We start from the raw sequence: 21,547 nt of genomic DNA, 5'->3' as shown, positions 1-21,547 counted from the left end.
CAGACCGTTCTTTGGCCAGTGGGCAGAACGGACCAAACTACCGCACATAAACTGCCTGGAAATGATGGCGGTGGACCTTGCGCTGAGGCGTTTTTGTCCCCGGATAAAAGGACACCACGTCCTGGTCCATTCGGACAACACGTCGGTAGTAGCCTACATAAACCGCCAGGGTGGCGTGAGATCCCGAAACCTATTCAGGTTAGCGGAACGCATACTGGTATGGGCCCAGCACAACCTGCGCTCGCTGAGAGCATCGCATGTGCCAGGCCACTTGAATGTAGGCCCAGACAGACTCTCACGGAACAACGTTCCTACAGGAGAGTGGTCCCTACACACGCAGACAGTGCGTCTGCTGTGGGAAACGTTCGGCAGAGCGGAAATAGACCTGTTTGCAAGCCAGGAAAACGCTCACTGCCCAGAATTTTTTTCGAAGAGCACGAACGCGCTGGCCAGTGTCTGGCCCCGCCGTCCGCTCTATGCTTTTCCTCCTGTCTCACTCCTGCCTCAAGTGCTGGAGCGGATCAAGGAAAGCGGATGCTCGGTGCTACTAGTCGCTCCATACTGGACGAATCAACCCTGGTTCCCAGTTTTGATGCGGCTGAAGAGTACTGCCCCGTGGCCGGTTCCAGTGAGGAGAGACCTCCTCTCGCAGGCCAAGGGCTCGATTTTGCATCCTCGCCCGGAGCTCTGGTCCCTACACGTATGGGCCATAAACGGGTACCCGCTAACCTCCCAAAGGGAGTGTTAGACACGATCGAACAGGCTAGGGCTCCGTCTACTAGACGGCTCTACGCTTCCAAATGGTCGGTGTTCTCTGGCTGGTGTTCAGACCAAGGTCTGTCACCGCTCCAGTGCGGGGAAACGGAGATTCTCTCCTTCCTCCAAGAACTGTTGGATAAGGGAAGAACCCCATCCACGCTCAAAGTCTATGTGGCTGCCATATCAGCGTTCGTTAATCCAACGCTTGGCCATTCACTGGGCAGAAACGACCTGGTGGTCCGTTTCCTTAGAGGAGCCAGGAGGTTAAACCCTCCAAGGCCTCCTTCAGTCCCCGTTTGGGACCTTTCTACAGTGTTGAACGCTATGAAAGGGGCCCCTTTCGAGCCTATTCACTCAGTTGACATGAAACACCTGTCTTTCAAGACCGTGTTTCTTCTGGCTCTCGCTTCAGTGAAGCGTGTGGGGGATTTGCAAGCGCTCTCAGTTAGAGCTTCTTGTATGGAGTTCGGGCCAAACGACTCTGTAGTCGTGTTGAAACCGAAGCATGGGTACGTACCTAAGTCCCTCAACACACCGTTCAGGGCTCAGGTCATCTCCCTGTCGGCCCTGCCGGCCTCGGAGGACGGAAATAACTCCCTTTGCCCGGTCAGGGCATTAAGAGCTTATGTGTCCCGCTCTGCTGTTTTTCGACAGACGGAGCAGCTCTTTGTTTCGTTCAGTGGGCGCTCTAAAGGGCGAGCCGCGACGAAACAGAGTCTATCTCGATGGGTAGTGGATGCCATTGCGCTAGCCTACGCATCTAGAGGTTTGGAATGCCCCCTGGGCATCAGAGCACATTCTACGAGAGGCATGGCCTCTTCGTGGGCTTGGTATAGTGGAATCTCGCTTCAAGATATCTGTATGGCGGCAGGCTGGGCCTCCCCGTCTACATTTATACGGTTCTATAACCTAGAGGTTCCTGCGCTGCAGGCTAAACTGCTCTCGGTCTAGAAGACTATGTTTTGGTGTTCCTGCCCCGCGTTGCGGCCCAGGTCACTTCAATGTTTAAGCATCACTCACTGACATGGTGTCCCATGAGCATGCTATTACCCCTCATATATATATTTATATTAATCATATATATGTTATTATGCCCTTAGAGGCACTACTATAAAGGGATGATGCTATTTTAGCCGCTCTCCCTATACTTCTTGGGGTAGGCACTTGTATGCCAGGGCGCGCGCGCCCTTAGGTGTCTGTGTCGGTCCAAGAGCACGCACGGCGTTTTACATGGGGTTCCCGTAGCGTTCTTTCGACGCAGTACGAGAGAACTCTACGTAAGAGAACGTACTCGGTTACTAACGTAACCTCGGTTCTCTCTAGGAGAGGGAACGAGTACTGCGTCTCATGCCGTGCGTGCCCACGCTGCGTCGCTTTCGTGGCGAAAATCGGTGTGTTAGACAGCTATGCTCGTATTTATAGGCCTAGGCCACGCCTGTTTCGGCGGGAGATGACGCAGAATGGGCGCGAAGCGTCCTCATTGGTCAGCGTCTCTGGCCTCGCATAGGCTGTGCTTTTCTGGCGGAGCAGCCAATGGGTGAGCGATATTGCTCCGCCTAAGGTTGTATGCTACAGAAAAGCGTTTTACATGTTTACAAAATTAAGGATTAATTTTTAGGCTTCAATCTCGACAAAGAAATACTTTCCCGTAGCGTTCTTTCGACGCAGTACGAGAGAACTCTACGTAAGAGAACCGAGGTTACGTTAGTAACCGAGTACGTTTTGTATTTTTCAGTGACTCTGTCTGCGGGTTACATTGTTGCACCAGTAGGTGGCGACAAGTGACCATCTTTATGAGTTATGAGAATGATTCATTGGTTCAAAAATATTGATGTAGGAAAGAATAAAGTGAATGGTTGCATCCGAAACCACATACTTCCCTACTATAGTAGCCGGAAAACAGTACATAAAAGAAGTATGTCCGAATTCACAGTAGGCCTACTCATAAAAGAGTAGACAAAAAGTACCCGGATTAATACTATTTCCAATGAGATTCTGCAGTGTGCATATGAACTATCTCAACAGTTAATTAACAGATTGGAGATAAAAAAAATAATATCTATATAAAAAATAATATTTAAATAAACACAAAAAAACAGAGATGAAAAATATACACAAGTAAGACATTTACTTTTGCTATGGTTAAATGTTCAGTGATATCTTCCAAAGATTTTAGATTTTTTCTCTATATAGTGTTGATATGGAAACTAGGGCCAGGCCACATGCATATTGGCATGACAATATCATATGAGATCATATATGTGAATAGCAATTAAAGAGACCTGTCACCATTTCTCCAGTGTAACAATTCCACGCTGAGTCCAGAATACAACTGTACAGCACAAACGGTTTGCTAACAAATCTTGCAGTATCCACGTTTTTCCAGTGTTGAGAATAATAAAGACCGACATTTTAACTGCCTCTTCTCAACCTGCTTAACATTTTGAATTCACAATTTTCACATATAACTCACACTGTGAGTATCCTATGTTTCCATCCACACGTTTTTATCCGAATTAAGTGATATCAAATGAAAAATGCCTTATGGAAACAGTCGATTGAATTTCATGAATATCGACTCAAATGAAATGCGTTCGGTCTCATCGGATATTATCTTGATCGATATACGGCTTATGCGATAAATGCTGATGGAAACGTTATTTGCCGAATAAATAATGAATTGCATTTTGTCTAGCAAAACTTTGTTCGCAAATGTTGGCTTGAATGTTGTGCGATTCAGTGCGATAATGAATGGAAACACCTTAAAATGTCTCAAATCAATTCGATTTACCAATTTGATCGCACAACAGCGTGTGACGTCATTACGCACAGGTTTTTATTCGCTTTAAAGCTGTTGGATGGAAACACACTTTCACCAGCTTTATTCGCACAAGTTTTTCTTTACCGAACTTCAGATAGATCGATTAACAAGTGGATGGAAACTTAGCTACAGTATGAGAATGGATGTCACTGTTATCATCGCATGATCTCTTGTGTTAACTGGTATTGTACTGTGATTAATCAACTGGGGAAGTATGGCAATTTCTATTAGTTAAAATGTTTACCATATTCACTGTCTTGGCTTAAAGAAAATGCAGATTTGTATATTCCACATGCTCTGTACCAGGAATGTAAAAAAATAAAAATAAAAATAGAAGAGAAATCAAAGTAAGAAAATAAAGATCAAGATGGAGCAAAGGAAACCAATCAGCCTGTGTGGCACAGCGACCCCAGAACCAACTCGATTACCCAGACCATTTTGTCCCAAGGCCAACAGAATCTTTCATCATTTGATTCGATAGCGGTGGAAATGCCACCCCAACTCATCCATCTCTCAAATGAAATGAAAGCCTTCATTTATCTCCTTCCTCTTGACTTCTTCACAGTTTTGTTGTTCACTCATTTTGCCGCTATCGATGCAGACTTTAAAATGTCAGAAGATGCTCTAGAATGAAAATGAGTGAGCAAAAACTCATGTTCGCATAACTCTGCGTGTGGATGCGTGCATGTTGGTGGGTGAATTGAAGGTCTGAATATTTAGCAGTGTGTCATGATGAGGAAAATTGACTAATACATATATATTTATCCTACATAAGGGGAGTCTCTCCAAACCACGTGACCAGACGTGACTTGTAGTTTAGCCTGGTAATGGGTCTCGGTAGAATAGATCTGCTGCTTCAGAGCAAGTATGGAGACTTGCTACTGCTAATACATACACACAACACACTGCTGTGAGCAAGTAAGCCATGGTTAGCAACACAGCGTACATGAATAACCCGAAGCAGATCTATACAGGTGGAGCTGGGGAAGGTGGAGGGTTTCTGAAAGTGCACTGCAACTGCTAAAGTAAACACTGAACAAGTATTTGAATGTTGAGCATAGAGCTCAATCGATATAATACAAAGTAATTAAAACAACAGGGAAACATTCTTACACGGTTTAAAAAAGATCCCATTTTCATTTATTTTGATACTTTTATATTCATCGAGCACTTGACATTTAGTCTCCACAGCTTGCTTTGATAATAGCCACTTATACAATGTGAACACTTTTTAAAGAGGACATATAGTGCAAGATTACAAATTTTGTAGGGCAACATTTTTTTTAGGCCTATTTATATGATACATTTCTGAAAATACAAAAATGAGCTGCTCTAAAGCAAAGGCATTTTAATAAATTCTCCTGCTTTTTCTTCTTTATTCCCAGGCCTTGTATTGGGCAGGTCACACACACACACACACACACACACACACACACACAGACACACACACACACACACACAGACAGACGCACACACAGACACACACACACACGCACGCACACACACAGACAGACACACACACGCACACACAGACAAACACACACACACACACAAACACACACATACATACATACATACATACATACAGACACACGCGCACACACACATACATACATACATACATACAGACACACGCGCACACACACACACACACACACACACACACACACACACACACACACAGACAGACAGACGCACACAGACAGACACACGCGCACACACACACACACAGACAGACAGACAGACAGACAGACAGACAGACAGACAGACAGACAGACAGACGGATGTGCGACACACACACACACACACACACACACATACACACACACACACAAATGTCTGGCTTTATCAGTGTTGAAGAGGACTAGAGCCTTTACAGGGATGCCATGCAGGCAAAGAAAGGTTCATTCTCACCCGTGTGAAAATCCAGGCTGTTAGCCCACCATACTGATTACACGCGGCTAACATCTCAAATATAATGGGTAAAATGGGAAGATTTTACTCTTCTGTCATCAAGAAGTTTTGTGTTCAAAGCAAGAGTTATTGTGCCACAGTTCATTGCTACATGGGTCGTACAATGAATAATTGAGTTTTTGAGGATGAGGGCATGTCGCACAACCTGTTCATGTTTACATCTGAGCTTACCAAGTGACAGATTCATTTGTGTTGTATTGTGTGTATATCAGAGTAGTACATTAGAGTAAAGATATAAGAAAGTTAGTAGGAGAAATAAAAGTGTGTTATGAAGGTATATAATAGTGCACTCCAGGCGCTCTCTAAATGGCCGAACTGTGCTCCACTTCCAGCAGCGTGAGAGATGGGGACTGGTGATTTAGTTCATGGTGTTTAAAATTAGCCGTGACATCCATCACTGGCACCACGTCCTTCAGCCGTGTGTGTGTGTCCGTATCCTTGTGCACTACAAAAGAGCAGCCACAGGGGGGAGCATCACCTGGAGAGACAAGTGTAATATATGGAGAGAGAGATCTGTTAGCAGGCTCATTTGTCTCAAAGTTAGCTGCTAATGTAGTGCTGCCGCTGCAGAGCAAGTGTGGACTTGCTGCTTATAGATACGGGAAATATAGCACAACATCATGACAGCACGATTACACAGAGGCAGCAGATGCATTGTTTGTGCGTGTGTGGATATGTACTCATATATTTGCATATAACTTTTCATGTCATGATGAAATCCCGCCAGCATTGGCAATGCATCACATACACAGCCACAGGAGTTTTGAGGTTGTGAAGATGGTGACATTGTAAGTTTTTAGCAAATGATGTAGCCTACTGAGGATGTGACTCGATTGGACTGACCAAGATCAGACACGTGAAGAGGTGATTTAATGCCACAAAATACAACCATCAAATATAAATGTTTCACCTCATTTAGTTTGAATGGGCTCGTGATTAATGCTTAACATTTGAAATAATGTTTTAACTGCAAAAATATGTAATTTAGTGCTTCATGTCATATAGCCTACATGACCCTTCGCAGGGAGCTTGATTGACAGGTGATCTGACCAATCATACTTCGCCATCTGCCATTTTGTCCGACAAAGCAGTCAGGAGAGTTAGCAGATTAACATGGGAGGATTTGAACTTGAGAAGCGGAGTGTACTGACGTCTTTCCGCGGTTAAAACAACATTCCTTCTGATGTTCATTCATGTTTATTTGATGCTATAAATGAACTAAAGGAAGAGATGATCGGTTCACGAGCAGCTTTAACTGAGGCGACACAGCGATCTGTCACACACATTAAAGAGCCACAAAACTGTATTTATTGTTTACATTTCTTTTTAAAAATTACCAAATTTGAAAGGTGAGACTTTGTTTAATATGTTTAATGTCAAAAGTAACCGCAAAGTAAGCTGGTCTGTCAGTGTGTTGTCAGTGTCCTCTCTGCTCCACGATGTATTTTTCACTGCGTGAGAACATGGTGTGTGTGTGAGAGCGGCGTAGCTTGTCGGACATAGCGACAGTAACTAAGGGGGTGGGTCTTTGCGAACGGTCAATTGTGCATGAGACTTAGGCCACATTTACACTGCAGGTCTTGATGCCAAATTCCGATTTGCTGACTATATCCAATTCATTTTGGACAAAAAAAAAGTGACTCATAACAGCACACTATAGACTTGGTGGAACAACTCAAAGTAGACGTACTGAGCTGGAAAAGCTTAGGCCGAAAAAGAAGTAAAAATGGCATGATTTATAATGGACGCAAATGAAATGATAAAACAAACTTTTGCTTTCCCGGACCATCTTCAAAGCTCAGGAAAACATTGGTCTCTTAAGGCGGAGAAAAAAGAGGAGAGCCCTAGTTGTCATGTGATCGCGGTTGGTGTCAACTTTAGTTCACGTCATTCGCCATGTCGTTTTTCAGACTCAAATGCACGTATACGAGTCATATCAGATCTATTTCCACATATGAATGAGGCCTGAAACTGATCAGAGAATATCTGAATCCATATGCTTTTTCCTGCTTATACGTTCATGGGTTATTTCCGATCTGAGCCACATGAGAGGACAAAATCGGATTTGGGCCACTTGAACCATGGAATGTAAATGTGGCCTTAAAGTAGTAAGTCTTCTTGTAGTAAGTCAAATGCATAATGGAGATATATCTGTAGCCTACAATAGTTATCATGGTTGTAGTAACATCACTTAATGAGATGGCTCAATTTGCGTCAATAGCCTATGTCTCTGTGTGTGTTAGGAAACATTCATAACACTCATGCATTTCTTATGCTGCATCATACTTGATTCATAACAGCATTTCTTCATCTGTCCTTATATAAAATGCCACGCATTTTGTGGCAGATCATTATTGTGATAAACTGGGAGTTTGTTACTGTTCTTCTCTGTTAGTGACTGCTGCTTTCGGCATGAGGAGTGTTTATCAGCCTTTCAGGGACAGAGACACACTGAGCAGTTTTCTGTTACTCCTCCATTAGACGGATCAATAAATGCTGCATCTGCTGCCAGAGGAGATCACACACACACACACACACACACACACACACACACACACACACACACACACACACACACACACACACACACACACACACACACACACACACACACACACACATAGAGAGAGAGAGAGAGAGAGAAGGCAACAGTCTCGCTACAGAGGAAAAATCACGCTTTAATGGAATAATTAGCAGTATTAGCATCACTATAACTGTTTCTCATAACTCGCTATCATACGGATTTGAAAGTAGGCTATTTAAGGCTGTTTTACACGGAAACGATCTGAAGAGAAAACGCAAAAGTGGCGTTGCGTTATCACTTTTTATTCTGCGTTTAGATGAGCTTTATGGGGGGAAATCTGCGTGCATATGGTGACACAGAAGTGTGTGAAATTCGTTGTAGTGTGCACTCCAGGCGGCTAGGTGGCGATGTGAAGCACTGACAGTGAAAGAGACGCTGACAGTTTTTCATGTTTAATACGGTAAAGCTGCTGCTTTAACCCTCGGTGCTCTTCACGTGTCGCTCAAAAATGACTGATTTTTTTTTTTTTTTTGTCAATGAAATTAATGCTATATTTTAGTTTGATAATGTTTTGTTATTTTCCTGTACTGGTGCATGCCTGTGACGTAAATGCGTACGCGACGCCTTCACTGTCTAGCAGACTTTTTTTACCCTTTAGACGGTAACGCGATGGTGGAGCGTTTTTAAGATTTCCACTCTGGAGGGCGGTTTCACTTTTTTGTGTTTTTAAGCCCCAAAAACACCGTCGCCGTGTAAACGAGGGCACATCCGATAAAATATTTTTACGTTTTCACCCGCGAGCGTTCTCGTGTAAACAGGGCCTAAGACTTAGGCCTGGTTTCACAGACTGGGTTTAAGATTAAGCCAGGATTAGGCCTTAGATTAATTTGGACATTGAAGTAGCTTTTATAGACTTGCCTTAGACAAAAAAAAATGTACCGGAGAAAACCCAAGAATACACCGCAATCCCAGACGTACTACTGAAGGAAAATGAAAATTAAGCGGAAGTATGTAGCCTATAGGAGGGCGGAGCCAGGCTATTACCTTAAAATCTAGTCTGTGAAACAGGGGGTGAGAGTTTTATGGCTTTTAGTTCTGTTAGATATTTTAACATTGTCTAGGACAATGGTGGAATTTTTTTTTATATATGCATAAAAGTAGTAGTAAAAAAAGAAAGAAGAAAAGATGAATGCTCTGTCGAACGTTTCCAGGACATGCAACAAAAATAAGTCAAAATATGTTACTAAAAATCCCATAGACAGTATATAAACACAAAACTACCTCAAGTTAAAGAAGGACTTGTGTAGTCTGTGGTCTTTTTTTTATATTTATTTAATGCTCATAATTTTCAGTAATACATTGTCAATCTGTAATATCTGTAATGTGTTTCAACATGCCAGTGTTTTAAATGTTTTCACTGCAGTAAGTGTGCACTCACTGAACCCGAGTCTCCGGCTTCACTATTCTGCCCTCTGGTGGCAAATGCATGCAGACAGATTACATTTACATTTAGTCATTTAGCAGACGCTTTTATCCAAAGCGACTTACAACTGAGGACTACAGCAAGCGAGTCATCGTGAAGAGGCAAAAACAACGCAAGAAGAGCTCAAAATACAAAGTTCAGGCATTGCACAGAGTAGCATAAGCCAAACAAGGGAGGATTAAAGGAAGAGGTTTTATTTTTATTTTTTATTTTATTTTTTATGTCAAGTGCACACGGAAGAGATGAGTTTTCAGTTAATGTTCAGATTGCATGGCATAATGAAGAAGCATAATGCATGGACATATAATCAAAAAAAATATGAGAGAGTCGAGTCGACTTTTTTCCAATATAAACTCAGCACACACAATTCAGATTGATTCAATTACAATGAAAGAAATGTAAATAGAAAGCAATAATTTCTAAAGGTGCTTTGTCGTAGATTTTTCCCTAAACCTATCTGTCTGGGTCTCTCCAATCGACGTTCCCTAACGCCTATGACGTTCAATATATAGTTTATTTCCCTAAACTAACTCACCTCCTGCAAATGTCCTTTTAAATGCTTTTAATCACGGCCCGGAGAGTCCTCTAGTAATACTTAGAGAATCTCATCCAAAAAGAAACATACATCAGGTTTTATAGGATAAAGTAAATATAATCATCATGACTAACATGTCACGCTCTCAATATGATTGGTTAAATTGGTAAAGAAAAAATTGGTATTTTGTTATATTGTTAGATCTAGAATGGGAAGTCTGATAAAAGTTTATCATAAGTTTAGAAAATCTAAAGTCAGATTTTTATAGTTAGTAACATAATTAGTTCCAAAAAGTAGTTTACTATCTTATCTATTAAAAATCCACCACAGCTTCAAGCCCATAGCTATTTCATGTTGAGTGTTCACAATCATCTGTGCAGGTGTTTCTCTCTAAGCTGCTTGAACAGTGACGGTCTTGAATCCACGGAGGACGGTGGACCGATCCGTCAACTCTAGAAAAGCGTGGAGCATCTTGGCTCCCGTCATCCAGGGAATGAAACGGATTGGCCTCTTCATGGTTTCTCGAGGCTGGATCGTAAGCCTGAGATATAAAGAAACAAATCACTATTACTACTGCTCATGTTTAGGGTTAGTGATTTACACACACACAAAAAAACTATAAGGATTTATCTTAAATCTAGATTAAATCAAGGCTTAAATAATAATTCTGTTGCAGCAAACTTAAACAAACTTGCTTTTAAAGAATCATTTTGATCCTGGCTTTAATTTACATTTTAAATAGATTTACTTTAATTCTGTTACTCTAATACTTTAAGCCTCAGAGTTTATATAGTATAATGGGGAAAATCTGCAGGTTTAACACAGATTAATGTCCACTAAAGTTTCTGTGTTATGCATATGATTACACCATACAGACAGAAACTGAAATAACAAGTGCTTTTAGTGCTTCAGAAATGCTGGCGACAAGTGTGTACTCGTACTGACACTTTTAACAGACACCGCTTCAGTGCAACTGATGTCAAAGAGATAAACAAGATAAAAATGTCCAATATGTCAGGAACAACCCCACCCACTGTACAGATATTACTGTCCTCGACTGCTAGACGCCCTTCAGAGTCAGGTATGTGAGCTAAATTTACCATGGGAATCTTGTGTGTGCTAAAATACCAAAGTTACTATACAGTGACTGTTTCTACTGTTAAATCAAAATTGATGAATGTGGGATATTTTTTAAACAGTGTAAGAATGTTTCTGTTTTTTTAATTACTTTTTAAATTTTTATTATTATATTATTTATCTAAGTAAAGTCACTATGGTATTATGGTCACCATGGTAAATTTTTACAATTTTGTCCAATGGTGTGTGTTTGGGGCGATGCTATCTGTTTGTATGAACAATGGAAGACGGGGAGAAACCTATTCGAAAACATTAATTTAACTGAATTACATGGTTATTTTTGTGCATTTCTCTGGTGATTGCTCGCTCTAAAAACTGAAATGAAACACTTCATGCACCTCATCTGAACCTTCTCCTCCAGGAGTCCTGAACCCGCGACGATGAGGTCACCGCTCACTGCAAGGTTGAACGGGTTGGTAAAGGTTACCGTGGCAACTTGCTGTGTGTTAATGATGACCGAGTTCTCGTTTTGAATCTGGAAGAAAACACAGGGCTCATATTAAATCGTTTTATTTATTATATTGTGTGTATAGTTTAATTTAGTCACAAAACAAACTGAGACACTTCAGATGTGCACTGTTCAACATGATGGTTTGAATTGCTTAAAATATAACTAGAATCTAGCCTAGAAATCTAGACGCACCCTAGCGGGCAGCAACATGTATTTTGCAGCCAGGGCAGTCTGGCAACTCTCCATAGACCTTCTAGCTGCAAATACCTAAATTGGGTCAGGCCAATCACGTCGTGTATAGAGTAGCCGGGGGCGGGCTTAACATATGAGACAGAGTTGCGACGGCTGCCACTGGAAAACAAAGAATGGCGGCTGCGGATGGAGAACAGCGGTCTTTCGAATCGGCTTTGGCCGTGACTCTGTAGGACTTGGAGTTACGTTTTTCTTTAAGAAAAGAGCAAAGAACGGCACTTAAGTCATTCTTAAAAAGGGAAGAAGTGTTCTGAGTTTTGCTGGACCGGATCTTTGCCGCTCTGACTACGTCACCTTCTCCGTTGCTCTGGTTGGTTGTAGCGCTATCCTATTGCATGCAGAGGGATTTTGAGAGACTACCGTTTATCCCGCCCCTCGGATTAAACCGCGTCTATGGAGAGTTGCCAGACTAAACATCTTGATGTAAGTCTGGCTTGCCAGGCTAACTAGAATCATTACAAATAAGGAAAATACAGTAAAGTGCAACACGTGCACAGCAAGTCTGTCATATCGGCTACATAAAATTATAATGAGAACATTATAATTGTGTGCTTGGGACATGGATTTTAATGGAGACTATTGTTTTTGTAATCAGGCTCTCAAAAATTAAATTAAATTGTAGATGTATTGGCCAATATATCAGTTATCGGCTTAGAATTAGAATTATCGGTACCGGCCAAAATGTTCATATCAGTGATTCCTAATATATATATATCCTAATGTACATATGTGACCCTTGACCACAAAACCAGTCACATGGGTATTTTTTCCTGAAATTGAGATGTATACATCATATGAAAGCTGAATAAATAAGCCTTCCATTGATGTGTGGTTTGTTAGGATCGGACAATATTTGGTCGAGATACAACTATTGAAAATCTGGAATCTGAGGGTGCAAAAGAAAAATGTAAACTTTAAAAATGTCCATTTATGTTCACGATTGTGCAGCATTCTCTCTCTCTAAAAAAAAAAAAAGTTTGATATATTTGTGGTAGGAAATTTACAAAATATCTTAATGGAACATGATCTTTACTTAATATCTTAATGATGTTTGGCATAAAAGAAAAATCTATAATTTTGACCCATACAGTGTATTGTTGGCTATTGCCACAGATATACCCGTGCGACTCCAGACTGGTTTTGTGGTCCAGGGTCACATATGTCTATGATGGGCCACCAGTACCTGTATATTGAGGGCAGGGCTGCTGATGTTATACTCTCCTGAAGCCAGCACTCTCTCCTGAGACTTCACATCCTCTATAACCACAGCCAGGTTAACCAGGCAATCCTCCATCGCCTCATTCAGCATGTACTCGGTGAAGGAGATCTCGTGTTTTACAGTCACAGCTGGTGGAGAACAACAAACACTCAGTCATTGATTGCGCAATTCCTAATGAATCATTTTAACACATTTTTGTGGTAGTCCAATAATATCCAGATGGGTGTTGTTAGATTGTAAGACATTTGTTATGCATATGCTAGCTGTGTTCAGAAAGGAATCATAGTTTACTGCACAGTGTCTACTTTAAAAAAAAAAAAAAAGCTATATTATGCCTTTTGATTTAGTTTTTGGGCTCTACTAGAATAGGTTTTCATGCCTGAATGTTAAAAAAAATATATATTTCAAATATTTGACATTGTTGCAGCTGTTTTCTGCAGAACTGCTTTATAGATTAAATGAACTAAATTGATAATTGATGATCTTTACAACCTAACTGAATATACACTGAACTGACTTCGGCTGAACAATGACACTATTTATTTTAAGAGCTGCTTTACAGCCGAAATAAACTGTTCATATCTTATAATTTCCCTTTTATCACTATAAAGCTGTTTTGAAACAATCTGTATCATATAAAGCGCTATATATAAATAAAGGTGACTTTACGTAACTCTTCCCAGTCTGTCAGTAACGCTCTGTTTAGTTCTTGTCTCTATGAAGCCCCTCCTTATGAAAAGCACACTGTGCTCTGATTGGTCGGCTGGATCAGTGTGTTGTGATTGGTCGAGCGCTTCGAGTGTGTTTGGGAAATGTCCCGCTCTTACCATAACCGCCAGTTGCAACACACTACTAACTCACTCAACCAGGCCCTGCCCCTTTATTCTGCGTATTAATTATTTAAATAAGGAATATTGTGACGTGTTCGTTCCCGGCAGAAACGCAACACTACAATGGAGGCGTTTCAGGAGTTCAGAAACACTGACACTGATATAGAGAAGAACTCCCACTGGAGGGACTTTGTGCTTTGCAACATTACACACTAAAGAAAGATGTACATGTAAAAAAGCATCATAGGTCCTCTTTTTTTTTTTAAGTATGTAGTTAACCGTATGTAGTGTGCATTCCATGAAAAACGTGTCACACAGTAGTATGTTACATTTCAGTATAGTCACATGACACCATGAGTGTGGTCCAGTTAAAAACTTAAAAATAAGAAAGTTTGGGTTTTTTAATTTTAAATGTAATATTGTAAAAAATATAATCGTGGTTTTATATTTCTGCAAAATCGCCCACAGCAGAGTAACTGTAGAAAACAACGCGTCTTAAGTACACAGTTTAAGAACAGTTTACAGTAGTAACACAGTTGAACTCAGTTTAAGCACTTTAATATCGGCTGCAGAATTCTTACTTTCATTCGGGCCGATCTTCAGATCATCATGATCCTCCCAGAAGGTTCCAGTGGGATCGCGGTTGTACTCTTTGTTCTGAGCGTTCACGTGTTTTCTCAGCAGTTTTGGAATTGCCATGTTGTTAGTGATTTTGACGATGAAAGAAAGGTTTTCTCCGACTACAGGGGCTTTCAGAAGCTGGAGAGAAACTCCAACGCCCTGACGAACTGCATGAAAAGACATGAAAAATCACTCAAACAATCAAAGAGCATTATTAATGTGGGAGGAAAAACCAAATGCTAAAATGTACCGCCTCTTCCATTAGCACCTTCACCACTTCGAGCTGGAAGAGAGTATTTTATTAAATGAAGATGAAGACGAAAATAATAAATATCTACATAATGCATATAGATAACGACCCTACAAGCTTGATTAAAACATCAAAATGTGAGGAAAATATTTAATAGATTTTAATAATGAGGGAAGAACAAAACTTGGTTACGGTATTTATCTGACAAAATGATTGCCAAAAAAGTCAAACTACAGCTAGTTTTAGTTTTCTATTCAGAAAAATGCATAGAAAACAAAAGGCTGAGACATGAAAAAGCATGCATTGACTACAACATAACCAGTTATTAATATTTAGTTGCTTCTCTCTTGTTTGTGCATGCGTTTATAATTGTTATCTTTGACAGCCTGGCCAAAACTTATGGCTGCAGAATTTGGCATGTTTCATTGCGTTATTATCCCAAATAAAACTATGGACTCCAAGCACAACAACGCAATATATGCTAACAAAATCTTTAGCAAATTCCAATTTAAATAAAGGTCTGTCCTATAACATCATTTTTGGCTACTTATTTTTTTATTCTTATTATAATTGTGATTACTTTTGTAATTATTTTTAATTTATATATTTTTATTTTATTTATTTATTTATTATTATTATTTCTGTTAATCTTGGTGTAAGCATGCACAATTATATTCAGAGAGTAAGAAATACTTTTCTCATCTTGATATCTATTAATGCCCTGAGGAACTGCATGAAAAGACATGTTATTTCAAACAATCAAAGAGCAATATAAATGTGGGAAGAAAAGCCAAATGCTAAAACGTACAGAATCTTTCAGCAGTGCCAAGAGAATATTACAAAAAATATTTAAAAATAATCAAAATTGTATTCGTAGATACAACATCAAAATATAAGGATAAATATATATATCACTGATTCTTGAGAGTCGGGACAAAACACGTTTTAAAAACCTTTTTTTTTAAATACACACTATATCAATTAGAGTTATACGTTTCTGCAGAGAAAGGTCTTAGCTATTTAACCATGTAAAGGAACAGGTTCTAAATAAAAACACATTTTTAACAAATAAACATGTTTCCCTTCAGAACTGGATTTGTGTCAACTCCGTCAGACACACTAAAAAGTAAACAATTTTAATTCTTCCAATCCAACAAGAATCTAAAGTTCTTAAGTATATTGTAATAGTGTTTAGTTACTCTGATATGTAAACAAAATACAATATATAAACTTAAGTTGTGATTTCACACTATTCTGAAAACTCAGATTTCTAAATATTTGCATTTTCAAACTTTGATTTTAATTTCAATATTGTAAAAACAAATTCCTTAAATAAATAAAACATAAGAGGATGTAGATCAGATGGTCCTTTATTACAAAAACAACACCAACTGAAGGAAGAATATTTTTTCCCCAAAAAAATTAACAAAAACATACATCCAAATGTCGAAGATCTGACGGTGTTGACGAAAAACTGACGGTGTTGACAAAAAATGTCTGCATTGCTGATTAGTGAACAGCTGTGCTCTTTAAACACTACTACTAAAACTACTCCTTGTTATTAGAGTATTGAACTTACTGTAAAGCAAACTATAATAAACGTATTGCACATACACCGTTTCCAACTGTTTTAAATTACAGCGTTTCCAACTATAAAAAAAAAAAATAATAATAATAAGGGAAACCAGGGGCTCCCCCTCTGTCGTGATCATTTCTTTTGGCCATATCGCCCAGCCCTACACTGGCTTCTCATTTGTCTATCTGTCTCTACATATATAAATATATATATATATATATATATATATATATATATATATATATTAAAGTGCTGGCAAAGTTACACGTTACACAATAATAAGTAGACCACTGCCTGCCCATTCTCTACAAGTCAGATGCATATATGGTTAAATAATGTAATGCATGCTATGTATGTGCATTTATGTGTAAATAAAACCCTGAAATAACAGTTTAACCCTTCACTATATTCACAAATAATATTATATTTGCACATTAAGAGGTTATTGGTGGATTTGTCAACTCCGTCATCTTACAGGTCAACTCCGTCAGACAGAACCTGACGGAGTTGACGTCTGACGGAGTTGACGTTAGGGCATGTATTTTCCGGCAAAACATGTATTGTACACTGCAGCTAGGTAGTTTTTCCTCAGCTGCTTGCTGTCCCTATAACCTCACTAAAATGCTTAAATTCAATCCACTCTGGTTTAAAAAAAGTATCTTAACAGAAAGATGGTATTGACATGGTGCAACTGTGACCATAGGAATATTGACATTGTTTGTCTAAAATATAAAAAAATGTAAAACGTACTAGAGCATGTGTGGTAGTGCTGCATTCACCACAGGCAGGGAGATGAAAAGGGGTCCTCAGGGATATAGCTGACCATGCTATTTCCTGATTTAAAGAGCTTTATGAAAATATCTGACGGAGTTGACAGAAACTGACGACACAACTTTAATAGGCAGATTTCTATGGAAAATGTTGTTTGATGTTCACTTCATGCATTGTTTTTTATATGTATACCCCTTATTTTGTATTTGATATATATGTTTTCACAATTGTAGAGCTTTTTTAAAGTTTTTTGGGATGGTTAATATTGTGACCTCATGCTGAGGACAAGTGCAATAACATGGACCTTCTAACCACAGACCATACATTTAAACAAATTTCCCCCAAAAAGATAAAAAAATGTTTATTCTAAAAATCAGATAGGTATATACAATTCCTTTAGATTTAACTTTGTAAGTATGTCAATCATGATGAATTTCTTAATTTTTGCTATAAATTAGACTTTTCTATGTGGGACATGTTTTGTCCTGACTCTCAAGAATCAGTGATATATATATATATATATATATATATATATATATATATATATATATATATATATATATAAAATATTGGTGTGAGTATATACAATTGTATTCAGAGAGTAATAAATACTTTCTTCAGGTCTCACCGTGATATCTGTTGATATGTAAAAAATATTATTTTTTTTATCTCTTAAAAAGCATTAAAAAAAAAAAAAAATATATATATATATATATATATATATATATATATATATATATATATTATTAAACTAGTCTTTGGTTGATGTTGAGTTTATTTAAAAATATTTCCTCAAAGTCTTGTTTAACATAAACCATTCTTTTATATTTTGCTTATGCTGCTGATGCTAGATGAATTACACACTTCATCTTAAAAAACAGAAATATAAAATGACTTACCATCACTGCTGAACATAACTGGCATTATATCTATATGCGAAAAAAAAAAAAAATTGTATAAAAATCTATTGAACAGTAAGTCTTTTTATTATTCTTTCTCAGTGTTTCTCTTACTCATCTCAGTTTTGTATTCTGCTGTGATGTCCTGCATGACCATGGCTGGACCGGGACGTTTGGTGCAGATCAGGGCTCCGACTCGGTCTTTGTCAACGTTGGTTGCTAATATCTTCCCATCTCTGATGATTATTGTACGCACATCTGCATTGACTTCTGCATAAACGAACGGCACGTCGTATGGCGTGTTCACCTTCTGCTCATGAACGGCTTTCACGGCAGCAGGACCACAGCAGTACATTCCTGTGACAGAATCAGTTTATGTTTTAGCATCAAAAGCATCATTAAACTGGGTAAACCCAGCCCGATTTGATTTCGCCCTGCAGCTCAGGCTGGAAACCGTCTCAAGTTACGTATGTAACCCTGGTTCCCTGAGAGGGAACGAGACGCTGCGTCTGAGACGCGGTGGGAACCCCATACCCACAACGCCATAGTACCAAAGGCCTGTTCTGTGTGAAGTCAACGCGCACACTAAGAAGCAAGCACGCTACACCCTGGAGTGGAGCCAAGATCCAAGCAATAAAATCGAACAAATGTATGCGGGGAGGACCAGCCTGCCGCATCACAGATGTCATGGAGGGAAACCCCCGATAATAAAGCCTTAGAGGCAGCCATATTCCGGGTAGAATGGGCCCGGACAGCCAAAGGTGAAGGCTGTCCGGCCGCTTCATAAGCAAGTGAGATAGCCTCAACTACTCACTTGCTCATTATCTGTTTAGATGCAGGGCAACCTAACTTAGGTAACCCAAAGAAGACAAATAATTGCTCTTATATACGCCACAGGGCAGCTCTGTGGACATAAGCATCCAAAGCCCGGACAGGGCATAACAGATTAGTTTTTCCTGATCTGGGGTATTAGGTGGAGGACAGAAGGCCTGCAGCACAAATGACCCGCAAATTTAGTAGGGACCTAAGGAATACAACCCGGCCTCGGGTGAAGAAAGACTATCACCCTACCAGGTGCAAATCCAATTACGTGCAGGCCTCAGCCTCATGTACCATGGAGAAGACGAAATTAAGGATCTCTCCTCAGAGATAACCCAGCAAAGAAACATTGATTGCAGAAATCAAGTACCGTAATATCAGGGCAGATAACAAGATTCAGAAGGCGTTCTTCCGCACCAGGCAGAGAACAGTTTCTATTTCAATGCATCTTCTCGTGGAGGGAGCTCTAGACTGGAGTATGGTCTCCACGACCTCGGTCGAGAGACCTGAATCTATGAGCTGGGCCCCCTCAGAGGCCGAGCCTACAGTATCCATAACTCCGGATGAGGGTGAAATATTGTATCCCTGATTGGGATGCTAAGTTCCTCCTGATCGGAACCTCCAAGGGAGAGTCGTCTAGAAGGGACACTAGGTCCGAGAAACACACTCGGGCCGGCCAGAATGGGGCTACTAATAATAGACGAGCCCCTACCCAGCGAACTATCTCCAGAACTCCCGGGAGCAAAGATATCGGGAAATGCATACAGGTGTAGCCTCAACCACACCTAATACATCGCATCCAGTCCAAGCTGAGCTGGATGCGTCAGGAAGAACCACATAGGGCAATGCGTTGTATAAAACGATGCGAAAGGTAGACTGAGTTTTGACCGAAGTTCTCCCAAAGAAGCTCCACCACCTCGGGGTGAAGTCTCCATTCCCCGGGCCTCAGCCCCTGCCTCAACAGGATATCTGCTCTGATATACGAGACCATCAGTGTGTTGTCCGGAAGGACAGGCACATGGTGACCTCTCGGGTCTGACAGGAAGTATTGAGATTCTCGGAAATACCGCCATCACTTCTAGCCAATTATGTGCCAAAAGGAAGATGGTCCTGCCAAAGATCCTTTGCCGAGCGACCATTCATGATCACCCCCCACTTGTGAAGGAAGCATCCGTCGATAGCATTATGCGTCGACAAGAAGCCCCCAACACTGAGCCTGGGCGAGGAACTAAGGTTCTTCCACATGACCGAGGCAAGTAGGCATAGCCACGTGACCTTGATCATGCGAAAACGGATTTCCCCTCGGAGAAGCCACCACTGCAGGGGTCTCATGTACAGAAGGCCAAAAGTAATTACGTTGGACGCAGCTGCCGAGACCCAACAGTCTGAAACTGTTCCACAGAGAGTGACTGGCCTAGTTTTAACCCATTTGCGGCGAATCGTTATCAAATCCCATATTACACCTAGAAAAGTGGTCCTGAGCTGGGAGGAGCACACTCTTCTTGGCGTTGAGCCGCAACCCCAACATCTTTAAATGAGACAGAAGTGCCATCTGCTCAGATTGAGCTAGAATCAACCAATCGTCGATATAGTATAATACGCGAATGCCCTGGAGTCTCAGAGGAGCCAGAGCTGCATCCACGCATATTGTAAAGGTGCGGGATGATACACCTAGGTCGAATGGAAGAACCCGATACTGGTATGCTTCGCCCCCGAAAGCAAACCTCAGGAACCTCCTGTGATGAGGATGGATAGATAAGTAAGCGTCCTTCAAGTCTATTGTGACAAACCAGCCCACTGAATCTGTGACACAATCATATTTAGCGTAAGCATATTTTGAACTTGAGATTCTGAAACCTGCTGTTTAATTTACGCAGATCTAGAATAGGACGCAATCTTTCATCCTCTTTCGGAACAATGAAGTAGCGGCTGTAAAAACCCCGACTGTCTGCTGGGAGGAGGAACCCCTTCTATAGCTCCTTTTTGCAGAAGTGTCAGTACTTCCTGCTCCATAACCAGAGCCTGCTCGGGGTCCACCACTGTGGGGAGGACCCCTAGAAATCTGGGCGGACGAGAACCGAACTGAATTCTTAAATCCTTTTCTATAGTGTGCAGGACCCACTGAGAAATATGTGGCAGTAGTTTCCACGCTGCCAGAAATTCTACTGGGGGAACCAATCTCTCGATACTGGCCTCTGGATTTGGTTGAACAGTCACTTCGGTGCCCTGAAGAGGCGAATCGGCAGGGAACAACCAAACTGACCGTTCTACGTTCTTGCTGAAGGCACAGAACCTAACGCGGTCTGTTTTCAGGTGTGCTTTATAGCTTCCTGGTCGGCTTTTCATTGGACTGATTATACACGAGCTTCACGACCCAATCACGGAGGGCTTTCCTACCGCATTTCAAGCGCAGCTCGGGTTCCCTTGAAAGGGAACTGTACATATATGTGACCCGCCACGGAAACCAGGGACACAAGTCGGCAGCACAACTTACGAGCAAAATGAGAAAGAAGCGTTTTTTTTCAAAACTGGTGATTTTCGCTTTTTTGCAGAATCTGTTAGTTGAGATCACGAAGAAGCCTCTCCATGTTTTAGATATCAATATTGGTATATTTAAAATCGTACA

At 40.6% G+C, this 21,547-nt stretch overlaps 2 protein-coding genes across 3 annotated transcripts in view; both read right to left on the bottom strand.

Annotated features, from left to right (window-relative positions):
• Positions 1 to 21,547, bottom strand: part of vstm2lb (V-set and transmembrane domain containing 2 like b) — an 87,010-nt gene that overhangs the window by 23,363 nt on the left and 42,100 nt on the right. The gene's annotated exons all lie outside the window — the stretch shown is intronic.
• The window catches only part of LOC307007024 (protein-glutamine gamma-glutamyltransferase 5-like), a 30,277-nt gene continuing 18,465 nt past the window's right edge, over positions 9,736 to 21,547 (bottom strand). Inside the window, exons 9-15 of one of the 2 annotated variants that reach the window (XM_079628608.1) lie at positions 18,217 to 18,459; positions 18,103 to 18,132; positions 14,857 to 14,889; positions 14,567 to 14,773; positions 13,120 to 13,283; positions 11,572 to 11,708; positions 9,782 to 10,637 (exon numbers count right to left, since the gene is read on the bottom strand). In XM_079628608.1, coding sequence (XP_079484734.1) covers positions 10,487 to 10,637; positions 11,572 to 11,708; positions 13,120 to 13,283; positions 14,567 to 14,773; positions 14,857 to 14,889; positions 18,103 to 18,132; positions 18,217 to 18,459 — 965 coding nt within the window. In that variant the 3' untranslated portion in view covers positions 9,782 to 10,486. Of the gene's footprint in view, positions 10,638 to 11,571; positions 11,709 to 13,119; positions 13,284 to 14,566; positions 14,774 to 14,856; positions 14,890 to 18,102; positions 18,133 to 18,216; positions 18,460 to 21,547 lie in introns of both variants that reach the window. The other variant, XM_079628609.1, reaches the window with a different exon arrangement.

The sequence above is a fragment of the Phoxinus phoxinus genome, assembly GCF_949152265.1.
Source record: "Phoxinus phoxinus genome assembly, chromosome: 11".
NCBI lineage: Eukaryota > Metazoa > Chordata > Actinopteri > Cypriniformes > Leuciscidae > Phoxinus > Phoxinus phoxinus.
Note: the sequence above shows the minus strand (reverse complement) of the source record. Positions and strands in the feature narration are given on the sequence as shown.